This window comes from Canis aureus, chromosome 14 (genome assembly GCF_053574225.1).
Source record: "Canis aureus isolate CA01 chromosome 14, VMU_Caureus_v.1.0, whole genome shotgun sequence".
Lineage (NCBI taxonomy): Eukaryota > Metazoa > Chordata > Mammalia > Carnivora > Canidae > Canis > Canis aureus.
Window position 1 is genome coordinate 21,724,140 of NC_135624.1, and position 19,569 is coordinate 21,743,708.

Sequence of the window (19,569 nt, forward strand, 5' to 3'; positions counted from 1 at the left end):
TAGTCATGACAGAGTTTTCCTCAGAGTCATGGCTGCTGAATTTGTCAGCTTTGCAGTTTCCTACATGCTACCATCATCAAGACAGTTCTTCACTGTAGAATGAGATCCCCAAACTTATCAGATGAACACAAACCTTCTCGTTCCTCTTACCATTGTTATTTTCCCTGTGATTCACAAAGAATCACTTCACTCATAAAGGGTGAGAGACACTTCCTTTCACATTTAACCATGAATTTCATGCACATTCACATATTTTTAAACTTTGGTACCATTAAAAATGATGATGAGTTGGACAGGGCTTTTGAGTCTCTATTAGCCAGATATTCACAAGCTTACAAATTTCCCTGTGTCTTCCAACTATTAAGTTGCTTATATTTCAGAGGATATCCCACCTCCATCTGGAGACCGAAAGGGTAGCTATCACAAACTTCAGTAAAATCGACTCTACTGTCACACCACAAACATACACATGTGCACATGTACGTGAGTGCACACACACCTGTATACACATAAAATCTCTTGCAGTCTTAAAGGTAAATCAAGCTGGCTACACCAGATGTATGCAACAAAGATGCCAAACTGATGTGCACGTATTATTCACATTTTCTTTGAAAATTTATTCTAGCCATCCCATGCATCTGACTGCCCATTTTATATTACATATAGAATTATAATTAGCTACACTCATTTCATATCTTCTAATAAGTCCATAGATCTCTTATCATCTGGTAGGACAAATCCTATTCTACCATTATTTCCAATATATCACTAGGTCCTAACAATAAATCCAGTGAGCAAGTGTGCTAGTTAGTTAATTATAACAGTTTGTTTGCACTGCCACAGCCTTGAAACTAACACCCCAGTCCATAGTACAGCAGTGAGGGGCTGCCCCTGTGTAGAACATTCTCACCTATTGCTGAGGACTCTGAGGAACTACATTTACTAAGCAAGAAAGTGCACGCTTTTGAATGGGACGTCTTGCTCTGGTCAGTCTAAAGCTAACCACGTATTAATACCTTTTGTGTTCCATTTGGTGAAATAGGCTTGAAGCACTCCGCTTCCCAGGATTTCTCTGGAACATGTAAGCATTGTTGAAAATAGGTATGGCTGCCTTTCCTCTTAGTATCTCTACCTAATACATACATAAAATTTCGCCCAATGTTTTCTGATGTGAAAGCCTCACTTACAGAATAACCATCCACATGTGTTATTTGAGGGAGACCCTTTCTAAGCACATATAACATTTACAAAGATGAAAATGCTTAAACTCTCTGCACTATGCTCTCACCCAGTTTCTAATTTCTGGTCTTTACGCAGGAAAATCAATCACTGGTGCCTAAGAAGCCAGTAAACTACAGCAACAGAAAAATTAAAAATAAAAAGTGTTCAAGCATGCCAAAATCCTAAAACTTAGACTTAACTGGCATTGTATCCTAACTAAGCTTCATAAAGGTAGAATTTTCACTAAAAAAATTATTTTAGAAGATATCATAAAGGCCTAGAATATTAAATGATTTAATTAAGTAATTCAAGAAGCAAATATTTTATACTATATTTAAGATCAGTTAGATTTAGACATTATAATATAGATCGTATTATTCTTACAGAAGTAACATAGACTCATTAGTTCTTATGGCTGCTTCTTATAACACATGAAGATAATCATACACAAAATATACTTAAGGATTAATAAATCTGTTCTATACTTTTTTTAAAGATATATTTATTTATTCATGAGAGACACAGACTGAGAGAGAGGCAGAGTCATAGGCAGAGTTTGGAAAAGCAGGCTCCTCACAGGGAGCCTGATGCAGGACTCAATCCCGGATCCCGGGATCACTGCCCAAGCCGAAGGCAGGTGCTCAACCGCTGAGCCACCCAGGCGTCCTTGTTCTATACTTTTCAAGATCTCCAACAGAGTGCACACAAATTCAGAAGTCAACGAACAGAATGGAGGGAATCATGAGCTTTTTTTTTTTTTTTAATCCAGAGGGAAAATTAGAAAATATCTAGGCCTGCTTCTCATTATACAGCTAAGGAAACAGATGTCATAAGTGACTTGCCCAAGGCCACACAGCAAGTTATATGGATCCAGGTTGCCACTCTAGGACTTTCATAACTGTTTTCCAAAAAAAGTCAACATTGAAAATAATGAATGACTTGATTTTACACATTCAGTAAGAAAACAGCTCTTAATATCAATTTTGGCTGATGTAATATATTAACATGAAACAGAAAAGAAGTTCCTGGAACCAGCAGTGGGCTCTCAAGCTGCTAGCTTGCCCCAATGGTCATACTAAGGATCCAAGCCCCCTTCCAGTATATGCAGTTACAGTCAGTGTTAATGGGAATTATACTTGTCTGGAACAAGAAAAAGAGGTCTTTGAAGATAGCATTTGTTACCAATAAAAACAGGATTCTCCAGCCCAGTGATCTCCTCTCTTCTCCCTCCTCAACAGAAGACAACTCATTTTGTCCATTTGGCTCCCTGGGGGTGCAATTTTTATGATCTATTTTTCTCACTTTCACCCCAACCACACCCCACTTTGACTCATTAAACAACCTCTAATATTATTCTTTCAACCTTCTGGCATGACTCAAAAGCAACTTACTTGATGCAAGGAAGACCTAGTATTCCATCGGTTTCTGTATCATAGCTTGGTTAATAACAATCCATGCTGGCTCAGCAGAGACAGGTGATAGTGTTTTAGACTAGTCAGGTCAAAAACTACAGAGAAATACAAAATTCACAGGAAGGCAGACAAACAGGCTGAGATGTCAGAGAAAGTCAAGAAAATATTGCCCCCTACAGTACCCATTACTTAATATGTAATTTTTATTTATAAAACCATCAGCAGCTCCAATTTCCAGGAAATTAACCAACTCATTACTTAAGACCTGGTCAGTTAAGCCTCCTCGGTCTGTACAAGGAGCTCCTTTATAAGAATTCCCACACTGCTGATGGCGCAGTGTATTGTAAAAGGAAACTCTTTCACTTTGGTTCTATTAGTTAAGTCAAGGTACACTATTAAAACTTACCTTTCCTTATGCCAAAAGAAAAAAACTGGGTGCAAGTCAATCCTATAAGTTCTTCAAAGCACCTCCTCTCTTTTATATTTTCCCTATCTTAGGTAAATCTTAATCTCATAGTCCTAAATTCTGAAGTTTCAGAAAGATAATTCATTTTTTTTTCACTTCCACTCCTCTTTTTTTTCTTTGCAAGTCAGAAGTTTCTGGAAACAAATACTATATCCTATATCACGTGCCAACAAATCAAATTCCTATGTCTCCAATATTAAACCAGCACCTGTTCTCACCACTTCTATCTTAGCCTTGTTTGTTAACAAGAGTTTTAATTTTATCTTAACATTTATAAGTTTCAGAGGACAAAGATTTAAAGAGCCTGTTATCATGGAGTAAGCATAAGTGTTCTCTTAATTAAAACCACATTTTCTTACCTGAATTATACACAGAGTTATATTTATTCCAAAGAAATCTAGGACTAAATTAGTTATACCGCAAGATTGTCTTAAAAATGCATTTCTTCATGAGCTTGTATTGATTATCCAGTGCATAATATTTTAAAAGGACCGACAATGCCAATAGTCTCTACACTTACCTGTAGGAGGACCTTCATCCCATCCTTCTGCCCTCTTAATTCGATTTGCTGTGAATCCTAAGCAGATATTGACTCCCACAGCAAAAGTGAACAGGGATATTACCTAAGGGAAGAAGGAGATTGAAAGGTCAGACCAATTAGTCAAATTATATGAAGGTGATTCAAAGGACTTCATCACCATCCCATCCTACAATTTCCCAAATGCACCATCTAGTGCTGTCTTAATTTTTAAAACACAAAGAAAAATCCGAAATCAGGAACTGATTCTCAACATCAAGTCTTTCCCCCACAATGCCATCCTTCTCCTACCTGATAGGACCAGAACGGGCTTCTCCTTGCCATGGCAGAGGGTTCTTGGAAAGCCTTTTGCAGTGTGTTCTCTTTTGCCTACACTGAATGCACTGCTTTTTGGGGCTCTGAGTTCAGTCTATTAACTACAAGTAATCCCACCTGGGAGGTTGACAGCCTCCTCTGATTTGTCCGGAGCTTGATTTCATCACGATTTGTTCACAAATGGCAGCTCTGAGCCTAAGAGGCTTGAAACATCCCTCTCCTTCTCTCCACCCCCTTATCGTCCCGCCCCTAACACACACACACACTTTCATGTGGTTTCCTCTGCTAACATGAGGGTTTCTTATGTTGCTGTGGCCAATAACAGTGCATGTTCATTTTCCTTCCCTCACAAAAACATGGTTTTTAAAAAAGAAACCAAATGTATTTGATCCGATAAAAATGAAACAGAGCTGTACAAGGGTTTCCACCAGCTTTAAGCTTTTAAGATTTACAATGTAGTTATTCAATGTAGTCAACCTCACAGCTTTATTTAAAAAAAAAAAAAAAAAAAAACAAGGAAAGTTTTATAATTTATAAACCTAACAACTTTCCCTGTCTTTCCCATTTATTTATTTTTTCTGGCAGTTTAAATGACCCTGTCCCTACTGCCACATTCTCGGCTACTCCCGACTACTCAAATATTTCTCACGATAAAATCTCCCAAGATTGTAACTAACACAAGAGATAGCATTATTTTTCCTCGTGTTGTTGTTAGAGTTCAGAGAAGTAACTTTTATCAAAATACTGGGAATGCCAACTAAGCAGCAGAGAGTCCTTCTGCCCTGTGAGGAAGGACAAAATAACTTCAGCCTGCCTCTTCTTCCTGAAAAAAAAAAACTGTCAGCTTGGTTTTTACTTGGGCGGGGAGGGGCAGGGATAGGATGAGGAAGCTTTATTAGTGATTGAATTTAGGAAGGAAATCTCAATGGCAGCAAGAAGTTAGCTTTAAAAATTGTTCCCCTGATTATTTCCCAGTTGTGTTGCCATCTAGCCACCAAACACTGTCTTTTGAGGCTGTTGTAAATGTCAGTTTCTTTACTAAGCATTTGGCAGCCAGGGGACCTCTAAAAGAAATTAAGGTCTCTAAATCTGAAAGTCATTTAGATATTGTATGCTTTAAGGATTCAAATGAGGGAAGAAGGCTTGCCTTTGGTTTTCCTCGAGCCAGGCCCGGGGACCATCAATCTTGCCCTGAGCATCTGTGTGTACATAAACAAATACAGCACTTACCGTGCAACAAATTACTAATGGAGCAGTGGCTCTGCTCAAATAAAACATGAGAGCACAAAAGCAAGACCTTATTTACAGTGGATTGCACAGTAGGCCTGGGTTTCATTATATATTCTAGAATTCAGTAACAGCTAATTGAGAAAAAAGAAAACACGGTGCCAAACTTTAAGTTGCCTTTCTAAAACTCTTTTAGTTTTGTACTCTTGCGGAGGTGGAAGGCTTGTGGATTTCTTTACAGGAGTCCCTTGCTTTAGTTTACGTGCCATACTGAAATGATTTGGAGTGGGGGTATTTAGCAAGACTTATGAAAGATGTTAACCCCATGTAAGATTTTTCTTCTATTTATGTTCAATTTCAACATGCGGGCTTGCTTTTACAGCAGAAAACTCTGCTCTGAAAAGGAAACTCTCAAGGCAAACCTGGGATTGCCTTGCATCATATGCCATGGTGTTCCAAATGTTCCCCAAAACCCTGTTTCCGTCTCTTTCTAACCTCCCTGGCCCTTGCCAACAACTTTAGATTCTGTCTGGCATTTGATTGTAGAAACCCAGCTTGAGGATAATGAAGGCTCCCCTTGAAAAAAAAAAAAGACGCAGAAGCTCAACATCAACCATTAATTCTTTTTGACATGCAGTGTAGCTGTGCAGGGGGGAAAAAAGTCTTGAGTGTGATAGTCAATCCACAATTGGCTTCTGTACAGCACTTGTTACCAATTTTCTAAGAGGATTGAGCTCAGGCATCATTTCCGTCAACTGTTCTGTCAAGGAGCTTTGTCTTCAGGTCATCGTACACACAGAACTCATTAAAACACACATACTCACAAGTGTACATGTGCACACACATGTGCATCTGTACACACACACACACACCATCTAATCATAGTTCAGCAGAATTTTACTACAAAACGTCAATATGAATTAGCTGTCAGCAGGATGACCAAAGCCCCTACCTCAGGCATCAAATCAACTACAAAACACACTTACCTTTCATTATCTAAAACTGAGAAATCCAAAAAACCTGCAAATGTGTACCATATGTCTAGAAACCCAACTGAGTGACTAGAATGTAGTCCCAAACTTTCTAGAAACACAACCCAATAAAGAAAGTCCACCTGACCTGGTGTTTAAAATTTCGAATAATGTCACCTCATGGTTGGATCAGGAGACAAGAATGTGTATGAGAAAGACTAAAATTAACTTCCAGGAAGGTTTATTAATCCAGCCATATGTCAGAGAACACTGCCCCCTGGCAGAAGAAAACCCAGAACTATAACACATCTGGCGACCGTCTCAGACCCTTGTAATCATTCTGTGGCTCTCAAGCTTTATTGGAGATAAGAATCACCCAGGAGCTTGTTTAAAATGGGGGGTGCTTATGGCCTACTTCCCAAGATTTGGATTCAATAGGTCTAGGGGGCAGGGAGAAGAAACGAAGATTCTAGAGGCCAGACAAGAACTGATACAACAGGTGATTCCGATGCAAGTAATGTAAGGAGCATATTTAGAGAAACAGAGCCTTAAAATAAATTATTCTGAGTTAATTTGTTTACATCCTGCACATTGAATTGCTTGGTCTAATTCATAATGCAGCTTTAAGATGTTATTAAGAGCATCCGCGGTTCATTGGACATTAAAGTCTGGATCTCTTAGTGACACACCATGGCTATCCCTCCATGGGAACCATCTCCAAACTGTAAGCAGCAGAACAGTATTTTATTTACTTTGCTGGTGGCACAAAGCGGCAGTGTGTGTGTTGCCTGATTGCGATACAGTAGTTGCATTTATACTAACTAATGCACAGTCTATCTTTCATGAAATGGCTCTGTGAATCCTTGTTCCCAAGCTCTGATTAAGGTAAGAGGGCTTGAGGTTCACAGCGAGATTTGCAAGATACATAATTGAAGGTTGTCATGTTTGCCTCCTGCGGTAATTACGAAATTTCCATGAACTGATTCAAATGTTATCTATATCCAGTTTCTCATGATGCGGAATTAACTGCATAATAGTGTCTTGACTCAACCTACCGCGACTCCCAGAATACTCTAAGATCTGGTGTGAGGCAATTACTGACCACCTGGTTTCTTAGCAGTGTCACTTGGCAGGAAACACAGCACATACACTAGAAAGTAAGCAAATCACACCCACGTGTATTCTCCCTATTTTATTTTAAGACTCTCCTGGCTGAGTCTTCTTTTTGAATTCGGCCATGACTGCTGGCACTTAGAAAATTCAGGAGAAAAACAGGACAGCAGTCTTTGAGAAACAGGTTTACCTATCTAAAGGGAGCTAAGAGTGACGGTGGCGAGTGGAGGAGCAAGCTGGCTCAATTGCTCCCACAGGTCAGGACTGCAGATGTGTCTGAAGTAGACACCACTTAAGATTCTAAACCACAGGGATCCCTGGGTGGCGCAGCGGTTTGGCACCTGCCTTTGGCCCAGGGCGCGATCCTGGAGACCCGGGATCGAATCCCACATCGGGCTCTCGGTGCATGGAGCCTGCTTCTCCCTCTGCCTATGTCTCTGCCTCTCCCTCTTTCTCTCTCTGTGACTATCATAAATAAATTTAAAAAAAAAATTAAAAAAAAAAAAAGATTCTAAACCACAGATGCAAGGTCTTATGGGTGATCTATGGTCCCAGGAGGGTCTCTGGGGGAGAAATAGGATGGATCTATTTAAATGCAAACAGGACTTGTGTTATTAGTTATTACACAATTGAAAATTGAAATCGACACTGGCACATCTTTCGATGACTACAATTTATACTGTAAACTTCTATGCATGACATTTATTCCCAGGGGTATCTAAGCATACACCCCCTCCCCGCCCTGCACCAGATTATCTCTATCCTCTACGAATATGCATTCATTGCAAATATTCACTAGCTCCTACTGTGTGCCAAGCACTATTCCGGACACTAGTACTATATGGGAAGCTGAACCATGCATGGTCCCCTGCCCTCCATATCAATCAAACAGACACTAAAATAAATGTAAAGTTGCAACTGGTTAAGTGTAGAAATGTAGAGGTAAAGCTGCTACAAGAATGTATAATTCTGGATTGATCTAGTCAAGAGGGTCATGGAAGACTTTGTGGAGCTGTGATGTGCAGGGTAGGTGGGAGTAACAAGGTAAGAGAGGAGGAGAAGATTCTAGACAGAGCAAACAGGATGTGCAAAGGTTCCGTGTAGGGGAGAGGCACAGCACACCCATGATAGGAAAAGACAGCTTGTTTGACTAGAGCAACAAGAGCAAAAGTGAGTGTGGCATGAAATGAACCAAGGGGTTGGTAGGGGCCAGCTCCTGTAGGGATTCATCTGTCATGTTGGGTGATATTGTCTTCACCCTACAAATGATGGAAAGTCTTAAAAGGGCTTAAGCAGGTGAAAGTTTACTCAGATTTTGAAGAACGTGTCTCTGTACAGTGTGGACACGAAGTGGAGGGAGTTGAGAGGGGATAAATTAAATCAGCTGGGAGATGATGGAGTAATACAGGTGAATGCTAGTGACAGCTGGCACCAGGAAGGCCATGGTGGTGGAGAGGGGAAAAAACTGGGAGAGTCAGAGAAAAGACCTATTAATGAACTGGGTACAAGAGTGAAGGGGCAAGAAGGTATAAAGTGTGACTCCTGAGCTAATGGATTTGTAATTGGATTGTGATGACCAAATACACAGAGTACTCAGTAAAGTCACTCCTTAAATTTTTATTGGATTATAAAACAGACGTGGAGATATGTACCCACTTGCTAACACTCTAGAATTAGTTCAAATTAAGGGATATGGCTAATAGCTTTAACACATTTGTCAGTAGTTTTAAAAATCACCTAAGGCAGTTGCTTTAAAGTTACCTTGGATTTTAAACACTGAAAATACATTTATTCATAATTGAGGTTTAAGAGGAATTACTGCCAGGAAATCACTCTGCTTTGTTGCTAACTCTAGCTTATAATACAGCATCGTAAGACTTAAAAGTCAGTCTGTCTACTTCTTTTCAGCTATTCTGAAAGCTGCACGCTAAATTTCCAGGCGAATGGAAGAAGGTTGTAAGAGATGGCGAGATGGCTCCCCCTCGCGTGAGAGTCTCATGTGAGTTTTCATGCGTGCGTCTACTTTGTACAGGGCCCTGCATGAGGCATGGCACGGATGGGTGGGTTTGACACTGCTGAAAAGAGTTCCATCAGAGCATCGAAGGCTCATCCTTTGCAGCTGAGAAGCTACTGTCCATTCCCACTAGCAGCTGAAGACATGGAAGCTGGAAGCATATGTGACATCGCCAGAGCAGCAGAGGAAGAGATTGAGCCAGGTGTAGGGACCAGGCCTCCCAAGGCACCTTAGTCCCCTTCCCACTCTGGCCTGACGTCCCTCTGTTATACCACACGAGGGCCTCAACTCAACACATGCAGAACGTGGCCACCCAAACAACTGGTTCACCTCCCAGCTTCACTCCTTTTCATGAAAACCTGCTGTAATCCTTCCGTCTCTTGTTTCTTATCAGACACCATGACTACAGGTTTCTAGTTATTGATTCCAACTATTACCATCCTTTCTCAGAGCTTGCTGAACATTACTAATACCTAGGTTGTTTCCTATGTGAATATTTTAGATTCTCCTTTCATTGTCATTCTTTGGGCCATGCATGAGCAGTTTGTCTCACAACTGCTCTACCTGTTTGCTCTCCCTGCCTCCTTCAAACACCCCTTCTTTGAGGCCTCTCTCTCTCTCTTTTTAAGATTTATTTATTGTTTGAGAGAGAACAAGAGCATAAGCAGGAGGAGCAGAAGGAGAGAGAGAATCTCAAGCAGACTCCATGCTGAGTGCAGAGCCTGATGCAGGGGCTCAATCCCACCACCCTGAGATCACCACTCCAGCTGAAACCAAGTCTGCCGCTGAACTGACTGTTCAGTCACTGAGGTGCCCCAAGCCTCTCTTGATTTATTCCCATTCATTGCCTGGAAAGTTCAGCATAAAATGCAAATCTGATGATTTTCCTCCCAATCTCAAAACCTTCAGTAGTGGCTCCCTATCACAGTATTCTCAAAGTGTGATCCCTGGGCCAGCAGAATCAGAATCACCTAGAAACTTGTTAACAAATACAAACCCTTAGGCCCTACCTCAGATTGGCTGAATCAAGCCTACCAGGCGATTCTGCTGCAAGCTGGGAGAACCACTGACCTAAAGCATAAAATCCAAACTCGTTGGCATGGCAAATAGGATTCTACATCCAATATTAAGTCCCCTGGATTCAGAGCCCAGCTCTGTTTAACTGTGAGACCTTACATTACCCTTAGGCAAACTACTTCTCTGCCCTAAAACTCTGTTTTCTCATCTGTATCCAGCTCAAGGATTCTTAAGAGTATTACATGGAATAATCTGTGCAAATTGCCTAGCTCAATGCCTGCACAGAAGAATGTTTGGTAAATGGTAAATTTTTTAATTAGAGAAATATTTGCTGTTCCTTGATTAAGTTATACCCTCTCACACATCCATTCTTTAATATATGTTGTTGCTTTGGCCTGGAATGCCCTTTTCCACCAAATCTCCCTGGCAAACTCCAACATATTCATGAAAATTCAGGTCAGGGGTCACTCTTCTGCAAAACTCTCCCTGACTTTGCCTCTCTCATACAGAGCAATGGACTCCTCCACTCTGCTCCCTTATTGTCTATAAATCCCTTTTTAGGCCTCTCTGTCCCTTGTGATCTCTTTGAATACAGGGACCAGCCATCCTGGCACTCCACAGAGCTTTGCATATTTTCTGGGGTATAAAAGGCAGACAATAAATGCTTGTTAAAGAAAGTACTTGGTATCAAGAAATTTAAATTGGAACTTCAATTGAATTTCAATTCTTGTTCTTTACCTATCTACTAGCTGAGTCACTTCAAGACCATGTTTATGCATCTGTAAAGAGGGTTTATTGGCTGAATTCAGTGGTTTATGACCCCTTTTTAAGCATTAAAACCTTATTTTCAAATAAGATCTCAAAATGAATACCAACATCTAAATTTGGAGTTGCTCTACTTTAAGTGAGGAGTGGGGAGCCAGGATCCTATCCCACCAGCCATCTCCCCTATTCCAAGTCCAAGCTAATTTTTGCACATCTGGTCATGCTTCTTCTGAGCTCTGAAGTCCTCCTCTTTCCTTGGTGCTCATCCAAATCTGTGTCAACTCATAGCCTTTCCCAAGGCAATGGATTATTAACAAAAATGATATGCGTTCTTATAACACAGGGTTGATATGAAGACCAACTGATGTGAAGACCAATGCATGTGAAGTAAGTAGCTCATTGCTTGAAACATAGAAAACGTACAAATATTAGCCATTGTTACGTACAGGAGGCTAAAGACTCCATCTGTTACCACGTTCTCAGAATTCAGTAAAGAGCTGAGCACATAATAGGTGCTTAGTAGTGGCATAGGTTCTAGGAAAATTCCTCTACTTTTAGAAAGATCATATGTAGATTAAAGTTGGAAATGTTACAAACCACCCTTGTCACATTGTCTCCAACCTCAAGAGAAAATGAGCAGCATTTATTTGGTAAAGCATGGGGTGACTCTGGGGACAGCCTTGAAGGCACAAGTTTGAACTACAACAAAGACCCTCCATTTGGATTGGAAAGCCCCAAGAATTTGAGCTGCAACTCAAGGAATTTGTTTGAACACAAATCTCAAAGGAAGTTTATGCTTGCTACTGGAATGGCATCATCACATGCTCAGCAGCACAATGGTATCCTCTTGGAGAGGAAGCAAAACTGCTATTCCTGTGATTCCCCTTGCAAGCAAACAAGAGCTAGTGACATCCAACAAACTAGGAACAGAAGGGAATTTCCTCTGCCTGAGAAAAGACTTCTATGAAAAACTTACAGCTAACACCCTACTTAATGGTGAAAGACTGAATGCTTTCCCCCTAAGATCCAGAACAAGACAAGGATGTCTTCTCTCACCACTTCTATTCAACACTGCACATCTAGCCAAAGCAATTAGTCAAGAAAACAAACAAAAGGCATTCCAATTGGAAAGGAACAGATACAGCTATCTCTATTCACAGACAACATAAACTTCTATATAGAAATAATGAATTATGAGATGCCTTGGTGGCTCAGCAGTTGAGTGTCTGCTCAGGGCGTGATCCCAGGGTCCAGGGACAGAGTCAGTCGTATGTCTGGCTCCCTGTGGGGAGGTTGCTTCTCCCTCTGCCTCTGTGTGTGTGTGTCTCTCATGAATAAATAAATAAAATATTTTTTTAAAAAGAAATCTTAATGAATCTATTTTAAAATCTGTTAGAAAAAATAAATTTTGGTAGGTTGCACAATGCAAGCTAAATATTTTTTAAAAATCAGTTGTATTTCTGTACACTAGCAATGGACAATCTAAAATGAAATTAAGAAAACAATTGCACTTACAATCGTATCAAAAAGTGTAAACTACTATGAATCAATTTAACGAAAGAAGTATTAGATTTGTACATGCCATTGAAATACATTATGGAAAACCTAAATAAACGGGGAGACATCGATGTTCATAGACTGACATTATTGTCAAGATGGCAAGAAATTGAAAAGGTGGTCCACACCATGGGAGAAAAAACATTTGCAAATCATATATCTAATAAGTGCTTAGCAGCCAGAATATATAAAGAACTCTTATAACTCAGCAGTAAAAAAAAGACCCCATATAACCCACATTTTTTAATAGATTGTGTAGACATCTATAGAAAGAAGATATACAGATAGAAAATAAGTACATGGAAAGATGCTCAAAGCATTAATCACTAGGGAAATGTAAATCAAAATGACAATAAAATACCACTTCACACCCACTAGGATGGCTAAAACTAAAAACAGACAATAACAAGTGTTGGAAAGGATGTGAAAAAAATTAGAACCCTCATATATTATATACAATAGGATTGTAAAACAGTGCAGCCACTTTGGAAAACAGTTTGGCAGTTCCTCAAAATGTTAAACATAGAATTACCATATGACCCAGCATTTCCACTCCTAGGTATAACCTAGAGAAATGAAAACATATGCCCACATGAAACCTTGTACACAAATGTTCATAGCAGAATTATCAACTGATGAATGGAGAGACTAAATGAAATAGATCAATGCAATTAAATAGTGTTCAGCAATGAAAGGGAATGAAGTCCTGATACATGCATATTATAACATGAATAAACCTTGAAAAAATCAAATGAAAAAAAGCCAAACACAAAGGCCACATATTGTATTATTTCATTTATATGATACATCTAGAATAGACAAATCCATAAAGAAAGAAAGCAGATTAGCAGTTGTCAGGTGATGTGGGAGTGCCTGCTTTGGGTATGAAATTTTGTTGGAGGGTGATGAGAATATTCTACAATTACATAGTGGAGATGTTTGCACATCTCCATGGAAGTAACAAAAACCACTGAAACATACAGTTTAAGAGGGAAGGTTTTCACAGTTTATGAACTATATCTCAAAAAACGCTGCTTAAAAAGAGGGAGCAAGCTAGGGAAATTATCCCTGTAGTGAGACAAATTCCAAAGCCTCTAGACCCACAGAAAAGGAACATTGACCCTGACCTTCAGCTCTCCGGTCAATGCCTTCTACTTGGTGTCAGCGGTTACCCTCCAAACCTTACAATTCATGGGGACTGAAGCATTTGAGTGGTGGTGTGGACCTATTTTCATCAGCCCCTGTGTGGGATGAAACCCTTTACAGTCCTAAAAATAGGAGGAGCTCTTTCAGAGTACTTTGGGGCCTCTGCCAGAGTACTTTAATCAAGTGTCCTTGTTTCCTTTCTACTTTAAAATAAAACGAAAACCCAATTCTCGCCTACAGATCTCAAGGGGCTTGAATCTTAATGGCAACATGCTGTGATCAGAGTCTGTGGGACAGTTGTGGGAATTCAAGAACAATGCCTTGGAACAACACGGATGGGCCTTGAGGACATTATGCTCAGTGAAATAAGTCAGACAAACACGGAATGAACTTACTTAATGGGTAGAATCTTAAAAAAGCTCAGAGACGTAGAGGCAGGAGAGGAGGAGGAGGCCAAATGGGTGAAGGGGGTCAAAAGGTACAAACTTTTAGACAGAAAATAAATAAGTCATAGGGATATAATGTACAGCATGGTGACTGTAATTAATATGCGGGGCACCTGGGTGGCTCAGTGGTTGAGCGGCTGCCTTTCACTCAGGTCATGATCCGGGAGTCCTGGGATGGGGTCCTGCATCAGGCTTCCCCTCAGGGAGCCTGCTTCTCCCTCTGCCTATGTCTCTGCCTCTCTTCCTCTGTGTCTCTCGTGAATAAATAAATGAACAGTATTTTTAAGATAATAATAATACTATACTGCATACTTAAGAGTATGATCTTAAAAGTTCTCATCTTGAAGAAAAGAATTCTGTAGCTATGTTTGCTGACAGATGTCAACTAAACTTATTGTGGTGATCATTTTGCAATACATACCCATATAGATCAATTCTGTTGGACACCTGAAACTATATCATGTTGCATGCCAATTATACTTCAATTTTTTTTAAAGATTTTATTTATTTATTTATGAGAGACAGAGAGAGAGGCGGAGAGAGAAGCAGGCCCCCTGCAGGGAGCCCAATGCCAGACTCTATCCCAGGACCCTGGGATCACTGCCTGAACAAAGACAGACGCTCAACCACTGAGCCACCCAGGCATCCCAATTATACTTCAATTTTTAAAAATGTCTTGCATTTGAAGAACACTTCTTTAAGGAAAAAGAAAAAAGCCCTATGAGAAAGAACCAATACTCACTCACTCTTCCTACTTTGTGATCAGTAAAACTGAAAGGCTGCTCATAGGCAAGGTCGTAGAGCTAATGTACCTTGGACTAGGAGAGATATAACAGCTCAGACAGGGTGGAGAGAAAGGGAAAAGCAAGTATGTATGAATGGTACCACACATGGCATGAAGCAGACATTCCGTAAGTGGTAGCTAATAATTTCATAGTCCCTGCTCTTTGCCAGACAACATACTAGAGACATTTATATACACTATGTTGCCTTATTTAATCTTCTTTAGAACTTTCACAGTATTATCCTTGTCAATATATGAGAAAACAAGCTCAAACATATCAGGCAACCTGCCTGATTCAATAGGTTCAAGTACCTATTAAGTGAGGAAGTCCTCTTTTCTCCATGATTTCATAAGGCGGATTATAAAACTGGCAAGATCTAAAAGGAATAGGAATGTTAACTATTTGCTGGCAGAAACATGAGTCTATTAAAAGTAGAGAATCTGATAAATGTTTGATAAGTCTTAATACTTGATAATGTCTCCTAATTCAGAACATATCAGAAGCCACAGATTAATTTCTATTCTAGGCTGACCTAGTTCTCACCCCAAAAAAGAATCGGTTGGTAATGAGGAAGTGACTGACCAGAATGGTGGGGCATCACAGTCATGTCACTGCAAGGTTCCTAGGAGCTCGGAGAGAAGGCTGCTCATTGTCAGACAATTGCCCTAAAACTTGAGAAACCAGAGTTTTACAAATTCATATAATACTGATTCAAGGCAGATTTTATGAAAAGTCACTACAACATAAGCTAATGGTTATTGAAAGCACACTCTGTGCCAGGGACGTCAGGGTTATTGTGATAAAAAGTATGTTTTAACTGGGAGATGTGGAAGCCAACAGTTTGTTAGGCACATTCTGGTGAGTTCTGACATAGAGATGTGCAATGGGTATGGGGTATGGGTATTTTCAGCATGTGCAATGCTGAGAATCAGCTCACTCAGTCTCTGTTCCACTCCACCACCAGGGAGCCCTCTTACCTCGCAGATTTTTTTGTCAGATGCATTATAGATAAAATTTATAAATTGTGCCACTTATGCTTCTGAGATTGTCTTTCTGCACATGATATTTGAACAGCATGATGGAGACAAGTTCCATCTTCCTGTCCCTTTAGCTGTTTCTCTGGTAACAATTTTTGTCAAAGAGAGCTAGGAGTTTTTGTTACCTGCGAGTTCTATAGAAGTCCATGCTTGACCACAGCTCTAAATGACCTCATTATATCTTGGGTTGCTTTAGTAGACAATTACTGCCCAATCCAAGAAAGAAAAGTTCAGCTGAGCCTGGCAGGCCTGGACTCCCATCTGGATTGTGTTCATTTTGGATGTCTCATTTTAGTAGGTCACTACAGAACTAGACAGCATTGAGAAAGGCATAACCAGGATGATGAGGGGGGTGAAGAAATGTAGCATAAGGCAAGAGAACAGAGAATAAAGGGAGCAGCTATTTTCAATCAGGTGGTAATGAAGGCCTCTCTGCAGAGACGACATCTGAACAAAAATCTAGATAAAGTGAGGGAAGAGCCAAGGAACAGCAAGTGGGGAGGCCCTAAGTGAGGTAGGAGCCGCCCAGTATGTTCAGGAAGGCCAGTATGTGGCTGCAGTGGAATGGGAGGAAGAATCCCAGATGATCTCAAAGAGGCGATTGGGTGCTGGTTCATGCAGGACCTCATGGGTCACAGTGGAGCCTTTGTGTTTCATTTTGGGTGTTATGAGGAGCTAGTGGAGGGGATTTTAATCAGGCAGTGACACGATGTGATTTGTTTCAAAAGGCTCATCCTTCTGGTGTTTAGAGAATGGATATTTAATGACCTCCCTGATGGCCAATGGTTGAAGAGCCTGTGTAGTCTGAGTGCCTTGCATATTCAACAGAAGAAAATGGGTGTGGTTGTCTTTCTCAAATATTCTAAGGGCAATACAGGACATATGAGTTTTATTTTGTGTACTTCCTCAGGCAAAACTAGAAGTTACAGAGAAGCATGTTTCATCTCATAGGAGGAACTTTCTAGCAATCGGTGCTGCCAGAGTTCTCTTACAAAAAATGAACTCATGGTTACTATTCAACAACAGGCTGAGTGGGTGACACTGGTCAAGAATTATGGTATAAAGTATTGAAATTCAGAGGAAGATTGGTCACACATTTGTGTCCTTTCCAACTCTAGACTTCTATTATTTTCTCTTTTCTTAAAACCCTCTTAGGGTGGGGTGCCTGGGTGACTCAGTTGGTTAAGCATCTGACTCTTGATTTTGGCTCAGGTCATGATCTCGAGGTTGTGGGATCGAGTCTTATATTGGGCTTTATGCTCAGTGGGGAGCCTGCTGGGGATTATCTCTCTCCTTCTCCCTCTGCCCCTTCCCCTCAAGTAAATAAGTAGATCTAAAAAAAAATTAAAAAACAACCTCTCCTAGTTAGCTGAGTTCTCTCTCTGTAATGACCAGCAAAGAAGTACTCAAATTAAATTAAATAATCAGAATTCACTTTTATTTTTTCTGAATAAATCAAAAGGAAAGGTAAAGATCCTTATACACACTTTATTCTTACTATTTCATCCCCTGAAGGAAATGTATATATATATAGTTATAGATAGTTATATAATTGGCATGCACAATTTAATTTATGCCAATTAAAGATAACATGAGGGGCTAGGCTAAGACAAGGAGAAACACCTTTCACAAAATAATTTGATGGACTTAAGCAAGAGATGAAGCAATCTACTCCGGGTAGATCTAAAAGACAGCTCTAAGACGAGCTGACCTTATACTGCCTCTCCTAGCCTTATAGGTCTCTTATAATCCTTTGTAAACAGAGAGAGACTGCAAAGTTGAAATACAGTGACCTCAGCTTGCCACTAGAGTATTATGCAAGAGAATGCAGAAGTCCTGGACCTTACATTGTCTCACTAAACTTCTGTGGCTCTAATGAGCGATGTTATACAACTTGTTAATTGCTAAAATCCTGGGCTGTCGGACTTGGTTAGAGTCATAGCTCAGATGCTCCCTAGCTGTGTGGCCTGAGTTAGGAAAGCTCTCTAGACTTTTGCTTCCAAATATGTAAAATGGGAGTGATACCAACACAGAGTTGTTGTGGAGATTAAGTAAAAAGGTCCTTGCAGTATTCATTGTTAATAATAACAGCTATAGAATATGCCAGACATTGCACAGAAATTCCCTCAAAGTCTTGCAAAGTACATATTAGTTTCTCTTTTTGACAGGGGCTCACAGAAGTAATTTAGTAAATTTTAAGTAATTTGCCCAAGTTTATGAAAATTCATTCAAATTCAGATCTGCATAACCAGAATCTAGCTTCTAAGTAAATACTTCTATTATAGTCCACTATGCTATGATACATTTAGTTTATTACTTTTTAAAGAAAGTCATCCAATCTCACATGTAGAGGGCAGTTGAAGAGGGTTTTCTCTTAGTGCCTTTAAGAGTTTGGATACAGGGGTGCCTGAGTGGCTCAGTGGGATAAGCGTCAAACTCTTGATTTCAGCTCAGGTCATGATCTCAGGGTCATGGGATCAAGCCCCATGTTGGGCTCCATGCTCAGAGTGGAGTCTGCTTGAAATTCTCTCTCTCCCTCTCCCGATTCCCCTCCCCCTGCTCTCTCTCTCTCTCTCTCAAATAAATAAATAAATCTTTTTTTTTTTTTTTTAAGTTCAGATACAGAACAGACTCTGAAAAGGACAGTTTCTCATTTTGGCACCAACTGCAGGTTAAAGCCGTTATACCAATGCATTCTTACTGCATCCTCTGAAGCAGCTGGTTTTGCATGCCTTCAAGGTTTGGAGCTGGGTGAGCTCAGTCCTAGCCTGTAGCTGATGGCCTCAGGTAACAGAGCCCTTTGCAAAAGATGCCATTTTCTCCTTTTCCCAGTCTTCTCTCCCTTTCTGCTGTTGTTTCCTCTTCTTCCTGAGAATTGACAAAAATTCTCTAACTCTTATTTTTGCAGTTACTCTCATGTGACCTTACTATTGACAATGACCCAGTTGTTTTACTCAACGACAACACAGTTGATGTGATGCCAGTACTAAGGACAAAGATCGCCGCCTGACGGAGCTGGGAGCAAACTTTCTGTATTGGTTCCTCTCTCTGCACACAACATATTCTCATCATAATAATGGCAATGAGCACAGTAACCCCTACCGGGAGTCAACCACAAGCCAAACATTTAACATAGGGTTTAGCACTCATTCACTTGTTCGTCCATTTACACAGCAAATACTGTTTTAGGCAGAAAAGACACCAGCAATTAACAAAATAACCCAAATGTCGGCTCAGGGAGCTTACATTTTGTTGGATGGAAAAGACATAAAATATACGAATATGTCAATTAGTGATGAAAGCTATGAATAAAGAATAAAACAGGGTGCTGGGAACAATGAGAGACCTCCGCCCTTGAACCACACAAAGCCATTAGGATTATCCTATTTTATAGATGAAGAGTTTGAATAATTTGCCAAAAGTCATCCAATGTCAAAACAAGAATCTGCTACATTCTGATAATGACAATAATAGATATAACAACAATTATAATAATTATCATCTATGAAGGTAATATATAATTATCTTACAAAATCCCG

General features: G+C 40.0%; 1 protein-coding gene across 10 annotated transcripts in view; it reads right to left on the reverse strand.

Annotated features, from left to right (window-relative positions):
- ENPP2 (ectonucleotide pyrophosphatase/phosphodiesterase 2) overlaps positions 1 to 19,569 on the reverse strand; it is a 111,473-nt gene that overhangs the window by 76,859 nt on the left and 15,045 nt on the right. For 8 of the 10 annotated variants that reach the window (XM_077847064.1, XM_077847063.1, XM_077847057.1 and 5 more), the window contains one exon: positions 3,620 to 3,722. In XM_077847064.1, the coding sequence (XP_077703190.1) occupies positions 3,620 to 3,722 (103 nt within the window). Of the gene's footprint in view, positions 1 to 3,619; positions 3,723 to 3,928; positions 4,064 to 19,569 lie in introns of those variants that run through there. The other 2 variants (XM_077847065.1, XM_077847061.1) reach the window with 1 other exon arrangement.